General features: G+C 44.8%; 3 protein-coding genes across 6 annotated transcripts in view; 2 read left to right on the top strand and 1 right to left on the bottom strand.

Annotated features, from left to right (window-relative positions):
• The window catches only part of ryr3 (ryanodine receptor 3), a 111,287-nt gene extending 108,808 nt beyond the window's left edge, over positions 1-2,479 (bottom strand). For all 4 annotated transcript variants that reach the window (XM_048250173.1, XM_048250175.1, XM_048250174.1 and 1 more), the window contains exon 1: positions 2,378-2,479. In XM_048250173.1, coding sequence (XP_048106130.1) covers positions 2,378-2,425 — 48 coding nt within the window. In that variant the 5' untranslated portion in view covers positions 2,426-2,479. The remainder of the gene's footprint in view (positions 1-2,377) is intronic.
• Positions 2,480-3,726: 1,247 nt separating this feature from the next.
• Positions 3,727-6,045, top strand: LOC125299030. Its single transcript, XM_048250102.1, has 2 exons — positions 3,727-3,755; positions 4,626-6,045. Exon 2 carries the CDS (start codon positions 4,710-4,712, stop codon positions 6,036-6,038), a length of 1,329 nt encoding a protein of 442 aa, XP_048106059.1. The 5' UTR covers positions 3,727-3,755; positions 4,626-4,709; the 3' UTR covers positions 6,039-6,045.
• Positions 6,045-12,190, top strand: part of fmn1 (formin 1) — a 28,553-nt gene continuing 22,407 nt past the window's right edge. Inside the window, exons 1-2 of the mRNA XM_048250101.1 lie at positions 6,045-6,677; positions 11,971-12,146. Of these exons, the coding sequence (XP_048106058.1) occupies positions 6,521-6,677; positions 11,971-12,146 (333 nt within the window). The 5' untranslated portion in view covers positions 6,045-6,520. The remainder of the gene's footprint in view (positions 6,678-11,970; positions 12,147-12,190) is intronic.

The following is a 12,190-nucleotide window of genomic DNA, read 5'->3' as shown; positions in this document are numbered from 1 at the left end:
CCATATCTTGCACACAGGCCAACAGCTCTGTGCCAGCTCTGTAAATGGCTGCCCTCACAACACTGTGAACACTGGGATCCGGTCATTTGTTCCAGCGCCAGTGCCTTCCTCATCTCACCATTAACCATACCAAGTTTTTAGACAGTAGAAATAGGAAGGTAGGATGAACTCCATCCTTCATCCTAAATCTTTAATATGTCTCACCCCCAACATTTCCGAGATTCATTCAATACTGTGCTGCTTGTGAGGCCTGGCGAAAAAGCTAGTGTGAGCACAATCCCTCATTCAGAAGAAGCATACATCATCTCATTTCTGCTCCCCAGCCATGCCTGCTTTAAGGCAAACTGCACCAGAGTGTGGTAATTAACTTCCACATGAAAGGTAGAAAGCCTCTTTTATGTCCAAGATTCCAAGTCCAAGAAAGTAAAATTTGATACCCACAATAGGGCCATATACACCATAAAGAGAGGTCATTCATCACATTAAGTGCTTTTAAAAAGTATTGCGTTATTATGAGAGTCGTCATTTCAGGAGATGTCACAGCCAGCTTTCCAGCTTTAGCTCTTCAACAGCAAGGTGATAAGGTGAGAGTTCACATACCTGGTGATCCAGGGATCTAGAGCAAGTATGTTTGCATGTTTATTAATGACAACTAGGCAAACAGTACAGCACAGCATAGCAGTTTAAAGTTACACAGTGAACCACTACATCCTGTGAACCATATTCAGAACCATGGCATCCTATTTCCAACAATGCAAGGACAAGGGATAACACTAAAAATCACTATTTATACCTCTCTATAAAGATGAATGCGCAGATCTGTCTACATGATTTCAATAATGCCAGACTTCATTATTCACCATGTGCCTACCTGACTGTATATGTACAGTATGTTACATGATATCTATATGACCTTTTAGTCTTACAGTATGTTATCCACAAAACAAATTATATTTTGTGCTCAAAGATTTTTAGATTGGTTTATAAAATACCGGTAGCCTGATCAGAAATTAATTTTGAACATCATCCCAGAGTTACAACAGAGCACAAAACCACTCTCATTAGCAAAGGTGAGATGTTTGTCACGTCAATTTTGACATCATGCAGCAGCTTTGGGTCGGTGCTGCTGCTGCATGTCCCGTGTACATACATTGCTGTTGTCATCAGATTATCAACATGCCATTGTGACAGAGGAATCCGAGCATCGTGGGTCGGTGAAGAGGGCACGTTAAATACTATGGGCTGTCAATTACCGCTTGCGCATCCCCGAGGAATCCATCTGCTCTACTGTGTCGAACTGGCAGTAAATTAATATTCACACAACTTAATTTCAGCACAGAGTATGATGCAACTCGTTCTCAATTCTTTAAAAAAAAAAATAGTATGAACACCGGCAGGACCAACCAAAAGAAAATTCAGAACCACTGCAATGTCATTTCAAAGAGGTGAAGCCAGTCAAAAAACTCACCTTGACCACAAAAGGGACGGTTCGATTTGGTGCGAAATGACAATGTATGCCCGCCTAGCCTACCATGTAATTACATTAATCAGTAGGCCTATAGCATTTGAATATTTACACGCCAAGCCTTATCCTCAGACTTATTAACACCTTACGATCGTTCTCATCATATCGTTTACAAACATAATTGCCATGCTCCCATGCATCTCTATAACTAATCTGCGTCAAACCACATAAATAGAAAAGCCTTAAAGAAGGCAAGGTAAGATATTACGTTATGCAAATGAATGACCATAAAACTGTATGTCTGACACAAGATGTGATATCGTGCCTTCAGAAAGTGCAAATCATGCGAATCTCGCCTCAGCTCAAATTGTTTATTGGTTTTCACATAACGTTTAACTAATATGTAGTCCCTGACTATTTAAATTATGCACAGGATCTCCAAAACATCTACAAATCGGGTATTGCCAATAACCTACTTTGTTTTAACTTCTACAACAGGCTTTTCGTGTATCAGGAATCTCTTTCTATCATTTTTGTCTTTCTTTTGTAGGCTAATATCATATTCGCCCCTGCACCTGCAGATGGTGGGTGCATTTAAATTCCATACCACAAGCTTGGCGACAAGTGCGTTTTCAGAATTGCCCACTCTGACAAGTTCCAAGAATCAAGTGATTTTAAAAGTTGACATAGCGATAATCCTCAGTAAGTCCACGGGAATGTGTAACAAGTTGCGCGTTGTTATAGCCCAATCAAAGGAGCAATGAAAGCTTTAGTCCCGGTATTCAAGGCAAACCACCAGCAGATGCCTCACAAATGTAGCCTATAAACGCTGCACAAACGCACAAAATACACTTAATCCATATGAACAGCAAGCGGCTTCGCAGTTGATTTGTATTGCATTTGCCTACTTACAGTTCTTAAGAACTGAATTTCATCTTCCCCTTCTCCACCCTCAGCCATGGCTGTCGAGGAGTCTCCCTAGACTCTGAGAGCCACCACTGACTGCAAGCAGCGACGCGGTGCTTCTCCTCTCCTGCCGATATTAGCATAGAGCTAATCCAAAGCCATATAGGGAAAGACCGGACAAGCCCACTACAGCGCCTCCGACTGTCACTCAAAAGGCAACACTGCCTATCCCGGCAGCGCTTGTCGTGGAGGACGTCCTGCATCGACCACGGGATATGATGCTTCTTTGGATGGGCAGTTCCAAAGAAATTAGATTTAGTGCTGAAAAATGCAAAGATGGGAAACAACTGATTTTACTTGTAGGCTAAACAATGTCTATTCAATTAATTACACTAGTGCTCTTTGTTTTGTTATTAAGTGATTACAATCAACGTTACAACATTAGATTTTCTAGCCCTCAAAACTTTGTGCACCAATCAAAAAAACAATGAGCAAAGAAAAATATCCAAAGACTGCTGATTCACTGTTCGATGGCTATACAGATGAATATTTTGGAAGCTGTTTTGTGTTGTTTAAATTGAGTAAGCATAGGCTAACAACACTGCGGGCCCTTCCTCAATATGAAATCATACAGCAACTCATGTCTGAACTGCATATTTTCTCCTCCGTGATTTCGCAGTCAGGTTTACAGTTTGAGAATCTGTTCTTCAATGCTTTAGCGACACTTGGTGGTGAGTTTGGCGTAATAGACCAGCGCGTAGACCACAGCCTGTCAAGTACGCGTGTGCGCGTGGGTATGCGCCTTTGCGTGAAGTTTTATTGCTGTGCGCTCGTGTATAGCAAATTGCCCTTCAATGTCCTAAACAGTTGGCCTACATTTTCTACTTCCGACCTGATCATCGAAGTATAGCATTAAGACAGCTCCCAGTGCAAACACTTCATCTTAATTAATAGACCTTTACCAAAAAATATTGTTGAAAGGAAATATTAACCTTGTATTTGCTCTGCAATTGCCTGTAAAAGGGTTGCGCTGCAATTGGCTGTAAAAGTTTTCGAACTGAGAAGGGGTCATAACTTCCTGACACTGTTCAGATCAGACCATTTGTTTCAAAATGAGATAGGTCACAGAACAGATTGAGGATAAGTAGCGTTAAATCCCGTTCCCCGTCTGCCTGTTTGTTTATATACCTGTCACACAGGCCACAAGGTCTGGATTAAGACAACGAACCAATTGGAACGATTTAAATACTTGATAAGGAAAATGATTGGTCAGACAGCGAATCTGTCACTCTTCTGTGGGAGGGCTACCGTGTGAGACTGCTGGTATGGTTTTGTGATATCTGAGCTCTGGAAATATGAAGGGTGCCTCCCCGAACATACTGAAGTAAGTATTTGTTCTGACAACCTGTCGCTATGTAATTTCAAAAGTTCATTAGTTTAATTCATTACAATGAATGTTCTGACTAATATGGATAATAGACGCTGCAGATTGTAGTTTATGTATAGCAACGGTATAAGGCTGGCAGTTTGCGGAATGTAAAATTGGATTTTAATTATAACTGGTTCGTCGCATTCATAGAGCATGCGGAAATTGTATCTATACCACAGTCTACATGTCTGTCTACAGTAGGTTAAATGAGCGTCCTTGTGAAGGGCTTGAAATGCATTTGTCTCAGTGACACCAACTGGTACACAGTCCAGTATGTTTAACTGTTGTGCTGTTGTGTACCATAGTGGACGAAAGCATGTGCATGAGCATGAGTATGTCCTAGTATCTTTATTTGTTTAAAAGAAAATTAGCATGCCTATTCTTTTCAACAACAAGTTGTTTGTTATGGCGAGACAGAAGGTCTTAGCAGACTCTCTTTGACTGAAGGGATGCTAAATGAGGACACATCAGGGAATACCCGGTCAGGTCAAGTCGTCTGCCGTCCAGGTCACCACGAGGGCACGCACTGCACACTGTTCAGTTTTATATGATAACTGAGTATAGAAAATCAATTAATTTTCAATTAAATTAAATTCAAATGTATTAGTCACATATAGCGTATATGTAGTGAAAGGCTTTGTCCACTGTCTCCATGGCTGTGCAACGTGTAAATAAATAAGGAAATACATTTTAAAAGAAGAGAAGAAGAAGAAATGTCTAATGTTGAGTATGTGAAAATAACAGAAAGTTAAAAACATTCAACAAAAATGACAAGTATGTAAAATGAAAATGAAATGATATTCGATGTTTGTTATGTTCTTATAGCAGTTCATCCCTGGGTTGGATGCTATCTTGATCAGACATTTGTGAGAGACGGTGTCAGAAATCTGACAGCATTTAATAGATATTATGGCTATCATGGAAGGAAACCATACTGTCCTTCATCTTTATGAACCAATCAGAGAGAGGACGTGGGTTAGCCAGTGCCCGCCTACGCGTAAAGGTCAAAGCTCCTCCCAGCGAGTCATCCCTTCCCAGAAGGATCAGCGAGTGATTTGCCAAAATTTAAAGAAGGGGGAGTCCGAAAGAGGAAGTCAGAATGGGCCAACTGAGGAGGTCCTGTCCAGCTGCGAGAACTCAAAGGAGGCGGGCACAGTGGTGGAAGTACCTTGGCTGGCCAACCTGTTGGCTCTGTGCGCCGACTGCCAGGATCCGGTTGCCATGGGGAACCACCATGGCGCCAAACATTTGCACTCCCCCGAGGAGGACTGGGAGACTGGCCGACAGCAGCCCCAAAGGGAAGGACTGGGCTGTGGTAGCTGCAGTGGTGGGGACGGCAGCCCGCAACTAACTCACAGCCTCTCTAACAGCGCCGCCGTCACCTTCTCCGCCGATGTCGTCTCGAGCCCCAGGACCTGGGCGCAGGGCCGCAGGCTGAAGAAACTGTGGGCGATGAACTCCGTGCATGTGGAGGAGACCCTGCAGAGCCTGGTCAAGCAGAGGCTCGACCCAGCCGCTGAGTTCTGCACAGGCGGACCCTTGCTCGACCCAGCCGCTGAGTTCTGCACATGCGGGCCCTTGCTCGACCCAGCCGCTGAGTTCTGCGCAGGCGGACCCTTGCGGGACACAGCAGCTGAGGAGGAGGAGTACAACTGCCCGGAGATTCCCGGGATGTCCAGCGGGATGGGAAAAGATCTCAACTCGACAGCTGAAAACGCGGAGCCTAATCTCACAGACGGCCAGCCTGCTTTAGACAACTGGAGCGCTTTAGAAGACGAGCCCATTGCTGAGGCATCTAAGTTATGTTTGCGCCGCAAGGACTCAGATTATGACAACGAACTGTACCTCTGTTTGCTTGACAATGTGTTCGACACCACACCTTCGCCAGCAGAGCAAGAGATGCATCCAGTCCCACATGCAGCAGAAACGGTCACTCAGGCCGAAGAGTGGATGAGGGTGGAGAGATCTCTGTCTCCCCCGACTCAGTTCCAGGTCAACGAGGCCGAGCTGAAGGATGCCGTACTGAGGGTCGCCGCCAAGATGGAGGAGGTGGAGAGCATCATACAAAGGGTCAGCCTGACCAGCGCCGACTGGACCAGAGACAGAGGCAGTTTGCACTCCACCTCTGCCTCATCTGGGTCCCTGCACAGAGGTAGAGATGTGCCGAGGCTTCGGACACGTCGAAGGAAGACCCCGCCGTCCGCGTGCAGGAGCTCCGAGCCCTGGGAGAAGAGCTGAACCGGAGCCTGCGCCGGGCCCTGCAGCTGGACGGACTGCTTCTGGGCGACGGCAGCGACAACGAGGATGACTGGGGGGGCGTGAGCGGCATCAGGCCGCTGTTGGAGGAGCAGGACCGGGAGGCGGTGTGGGATCTGGACGAGAGCGGCGAGGAGAAGTTTCCGGATCCGGAGGTGCGGCTCTTCCAGCACGACTGCCACCGCCAGGGCCACCAGTGGCGCCCGCGGAATGCGTCGACCGCCAGCAGAGCCGGGGGAGTGAGCGGCGCCGGTGGGTTGGGCCTGGGGAGGAAGAGTGCCTCGTCGCCCTCGCTGAGCTCCCTCGTCTTCGCCTCGTCACCCAACGCCGTCGGCACGCCGGGCAGCCTGTCCCCTCTGCTCTCCCCGTGCTCGTCCCGGCTGTCCAGCCCGGTGCCACTGCACCAACTCCTGCTCCTGCCGAGGGGAACGCAACGCGAGGACGAAGGCCAGCGCAAACATGCCATGGCAGGAGTAGCGAACTCCACCAGAGCAACCGAGAGTGAGGACGAACAACACACCCCCAGCAGGTCTGCGTTGGCGCTTGAGTTCAACAACACCAACCAGAGGGCTCCCAGATGGTTTGTGCCAGGGAAACCAGCTTTCCCACCCATGCCTACAGGTTGGTGACCCCCCCCCCCCTCCTTAGCACTGTGCCACCAATGCCTACAGGTTGGTGACCCCCCCCCCTCCTCCTTAGCACTGTGCCACCCTCAGCACTTTCTTCACCACATTGTCAAGTGACCTTTCTCTGCCATCTATCTTAGTTTTATCTATCCTAGTTCTATCTATCCTAGTACTATCTATCTAGTTTGCTCTGGCAGAGTTGTCATTGCTTCACCACAGGGTGTTCTTGCAAGGCACCTGCTGAGATGTACCCTCTTGTTTATCGGATATGCAAACAGGTCATGGTGTCTCGCAAATGTCAAGGCGTAAGACAACGAGAGCAAAACACACAAACTTAAAGAGACTCTGAGGGGACTCATATACTGTATTCAATTATGCAACCAATGTCTTATGTAACACAATCCTCTTTTGAGCTCTAATGTCTGAAACAACAGATTGACAGATGCTTAGAGGGTCTGAAGATAATAGTCCCAGACTTACCCGACTCCCCCTGTTCATTCTGAGTGCCCGCTGAAGTGTATAGGAATGCTAAGCCCGGACCTTGTGATGCTTGTTATGCCCTGCCTGCAGGGCAAATGGGTAGAATAATTGATTAATGGTCTCACCCTCTCCCCAACCCCCTCAAGCTGAAGCAGAACCCACAAGTGGTTTCAGTTTTTCAACCAGAATCAGAGTCAGAATCAGAATCCCTACATTGTCATAGCACAGGGTACAATGAAATTGGTTAGCAGTCCTAACAGTGCGTTCAATAAATTTAAATAACTGTAAAAGCAATAATATATCCAACCGAAACCACACACACACAGATTCTCACCCACCTCCCACACTCCCACTCACACATGCACACACAAAAAAATGTGCAAGATGGTGAAAACATTCAGGTAGTTATTACATTCAGTGTCTCTTTTTTTTTACAGCGGTGCCAATTGTTTTATTGTGGTCGTGCGATCCTGTGGTGTCAAAGTTGATCATAAATACAAAGAAAAAGAACCACACTCACAAGCTTGGGGCGATTAAAAGTTGTTTAAAAGGAACTGTGAGTGTGGTTCTTTTTCTTTATATTCATTGAATTACATGTAAGGATCCAGCGCCCAGTGTATAAGACTTAGGAGGTGCATGTTTTTCCATTGTTTAAAAAGTTGAGCATGAGGAATTCAATCCGGTCTACAGGGGTGTCACAGGCAAGGGGTTGGTTTAAGCCGCCACGCTTCTGTTTTGACCGTCTGGGTTAAAGGTCCCCATACTGACCGGCTATCACTGGCTTGTCTGAGTGGGTGTCTTAATAGAAACGCGTAATCAAAGACAGCAGCGGCTCTCTCTCTGGGTCACATGGGGGGGAAGAGTGCTCAGGCGTGTGGAATTGGCTTATTCACCTGATGCCTGGTGTCTGGAGATGGTGTCTGTGGTGAAGGAGGCGGAGAGCTCCTGCTGCTCAACTGGTAACTGACAGGAAGGGGTTGACATCACCAAGGTCATGAGTTCTTTGCTCAGGGAGTAAACACATTCTGTACATACCTACCCATGCAAAATGGGCACACGTGTGATACTGTAAGACTTTTGGATAAAACCATTTGCTCAAATTGCGATGAACAATGACTAATGGTTTTCTGCCATGATTAAAAACACGTAGAAAGACAAACATTAAAAGACAAATTTAAGGTCGATAACAGCTTCAGAGAACTATCAGAACAACAAGGATAGATTAGAATTAAGTGGCATACCGGTATTAATAATAGTTGTCACTGATATTCTATCATTATCTAAGGGGCTTTCCCTGAATTTAAATGCTAATTTTTCAGTCTCCTACTCCTCAAGGAGTCTGACTACTGCAGTGTCTCTGATAAGAAAAGTTGCTCTCAGGTTTGACCAGTCCCAGCAAATCAATGCATCCCCCTAGAAATTAGAATTGCTCTTGAAGCTCATTCATCAGCTACCTAGTCCCGTCACCACTGATGCATCCAGGTCACTCCGAGACTGAACACTGCCCGCTGTGTTCTCGCTGTGTTAGATAATATGATTTTCCACCGCTTCCCTCCACAATTGGCTACTCTTCTCGCCTGTTTATTCACATTCCCTGCCACCAAATGGCCTTTGCCCTCATTAAAGCTGATACTGGCAAAACTGTCCCTTGATTGGTTTAGCATTTAGCATTTAGCATATTTTCTTTTGAAATGAGCCTCACTGTAGTTCAGTTTCTTTTTGGTCTGATGACCTACTCAAGCACAGTCATTACATCTTGAAGTGACCAAAATAGTGATGCCTGCACTTACACATTTCCTAAGATTATGAAAGCATATTGTTTGATGATTCCCTAGTATATGGCTTCTTTGTATATGGCCCTTGCTCCTTACATATGCACGTTATATAGTACCTTATTGTAATAGTTGTATCATGTATGTATAGCTATAGCTATAGTTAGAGATATATTTATGGTATTTTGCAGATGCTTTAGTCCAAAGTGTTTTGGACAATGTAGCTGTGCATATATATGTCTATATAATAATATAATTCTATTCACTCTGTTGGTATTTTGTTTATTTAGGCCAGATGACTTTACTATAAACTGTTAGTTCTAATGTAGTATAAAGTTTATTAATGTAATTTTAAGTTGCTTTGGACAAAAACGTCTGCTAAGAACCATAAACAAACAAACATGAAATGTATGCGTGCCCACACACCTGTGAGTGGATATAATCTGGGGGGTAGTGGAGGCTAAACGCTAAACAGTTTATCCACCTCTCAAAATAATTTATTCACTAATTTCAACTTTTAACCTTTCAAAAATCACACTGTATTATCCACATTCACAATACACTCATCAACACTCTAGGAACCATTTAATACCACTGGTATTGTTATAAACTGGACAATAACCTCCACCATCATCAAACTTATTCTGAATGCCTTTTTTAAAAATCTGAGACCGCATGATAGCGATGACAGAATTTATAGTATATAGCGGGGCTGAGTGTGTGTGCAGGGGGGCTGCTGGGTGTGTGTGGGGGGGGGAGCTGGGTGTGTTTGCGTGCTATTCAGGTTAACACAGCAACCTGTTTTGACCCAATCAGACGTCAGAGCAGCTGCTGGCAGCTGCTACCTAATGCAGTATTCAGGAAATGAAAATCCCCTTTAACCATCACTGACCTGCAACCTCGGCAATGGGATTACGGTCAGCGAGATTAGACTGAGACAAAAAAGTCTGTAGACACTGGGTGGGTGGTTGTGCATTGGGAGATTCTACTCAAGCGAGCGTGTATGTGTGTGTGTGTGTGTGTGTGTGTGTGTGTGTGTGTGTGTGTGAGAGAGAGAGAGAGAGAGAGAGGGTGAGAGAGAGAGAAAGAGAGGGGGAGTGTCTGTGTGTATGTGTGTGTGTGTGTGTGTGTTTGATTTCATGCCAGTGCAGCCATAGTTACACTGCAATCAATTGTCCATTTCCACAAGTTGAGGTTGAGATGGGGACACGGTTCTGTTTGTTCAATGTCATCTGAAACAAAGATCAACAGATCCATCCGCCCAAACAGCCCATCATCTACTATGGGTATTAGGGCCCATCATCTACTATGGGTATTAGGGCCCATCATCTACTATGGGTATTAGGGCCCATCATTATGGGTATTAGGGCCCATCATCTACTATGGGTATTAGGGCCCATCATCTACTATGGTTATTAGGGGGCCACACCTTTGGGGTCTCTTCATGCCCCAATCCTAATGCCAATGTCACATTCTGTATGCTTGTCGAGCTGGATACACATATTTAGTTTGTCTTTGTGGATGCTCTATTGTTTATACTGGTGATTTGTATGAAAATGATCTCAATCATTTTATAGTTGTTGTTGTTTCTCTTCACTCACCAGAAAGAAGGGCTGGTGAGGAGAGTTGGTAAATGTTGCGGGGTCAGTCTTGGGCAGCCGTCCACCTGGCCCAAAAGACGTGTCAGCTGAGGTTTAAGAAATCTGGTCGCCTGGTAGCCAGGGCCTACCGCTGCCTGTACTGGACCGATGGCTTACTTACAGTGCCAGTCGCAGTTCAGTATATGAAAGGATCATTGAAAATAGCTCAGTAGGCCACCAAAGAGCTTTGTGAGGAGGCGGACCTACTGCTAGATCCAAGAACCAGAGCAGATCTAGTTTCTTTTGTAAATACCACCACTGACTAACTTGTTAACGTTTTCATGTTCCCCATGTTTAAATGTTATTTTTAGTAATATAAAGCGACTAGATTTAATCAGAAATTAAAATTAAATTTAAAAAAACCCACAAACATCAGCTACTATAACATAGCCCTTTGACTTTGTTTTGTATTTTATATGTTGTGCTTTGAATACAACATTCCTCTTCTGAAATGGAAGCTCCAACTCATTTGGTTCATCTGAGGTCCCATGTTTTCAACTGTAATAGGATTGGACTTGGGAGCTATTTAGATGATGATTGATTAGATTACATGAGTATTGATCCCCAGCCGTTAACATAATGGAGTGATCGAATGTTGTTATGCACTGTGTACAGAGCATTCCTTTGATGTCGGCACGCATGGCAGACCTCATTTGTATTTGTATTTGCTCATGATTAAAATAGGAAAGTTTTAAATAAGTGCAGTGGGATTGAACCACTCACAATCTACTGGGGCCTGTCATGCATTCTGCTGCAGTACCACGTGATGTCCAAAAGGTGGCGTTGTGGTCCTGTGCATTTATGGTTTGCACAAGGGCCAGGCCATGAACTCTCTGGGGCAATTGTACATTTTCTCATGGAGTTGAGAATGAAAACTGACACAGAGTACACAATAGTTTAAATTTGAGTTATGTGTGTGTTTCGGCAAGAAACCGAGCAATTTGATTATTCAACCCCTGTCTCTATCTATTGACTAAGGTCTAAGCCCAAGTCCTTTGGGCAGACAAAGGAGAAATGCTGTCCAAGCGAAAATGAACCCAGTGGACACTGAGAAATGCTCGAAAGTTCTCCGGAATTTCAGAATGCTATTTGGATGACTGAGGTCAGTTGGTCCATGCCTCAAATTAGCATCCCAATCTTCAGCAAACCCCAAGTCCCTTTTTCCACCCTTACCCCTTACAGAATAACAGAAAACACATGCAAGGGGAAGATCTGTGTTCGTATGAAAAAGAAATGCTTGGGAATGGCGTCCATTAAAAAAAAACTTAAAGGGCCTTTTTGACCTCATAGAACCATTGTGTGGTTACTTGTGAATTTATACAACCTTTTTTTAAAAAAAAAAAAAAAAAAAGATTGTATGTGCCTCTTGGTTACGGGTACCTCTTGTTCTTTACAGAAGAGACGTTGCTGAACCAGGAGGATGACTGGCACCTTGATCTGGACTTCTCCCTGTCCTTCTGTAAGTCAGTTGCCCAGGCCTCCAGTCTCAACCACGCCGACTTCCTGAGGATCACACCCCCGGAGCATGACATCATCAGCGATGCGCCATTCTCCCCTGAATTGGTGTTTGTAGTAAGTATCTGATAAATCTCCAACTTCTTCTTACTGTAGTATGA

This window comes from Alosa alosa, chromosome 8 (genome assembly GCF_017589495.1).
Source record: "Alosa alosa isolate M-15738 ecotype Scorff River chromosome 8, AALO_Geno_1.1, whole genome shotgun sequence".
NCBI classification, from domain to species: domain Eukaryota; kingdom Metazoa; phylum Chordata; class Actinopteri; order Clupeiformes; family Clupeidae; genus Alosa; species Alosa alosa.
The sequence above is the reverse complement of the archived record's forward strand: the minus strand, read 5'-3'. Positions and strand labels throughout refer to the sequence as shown.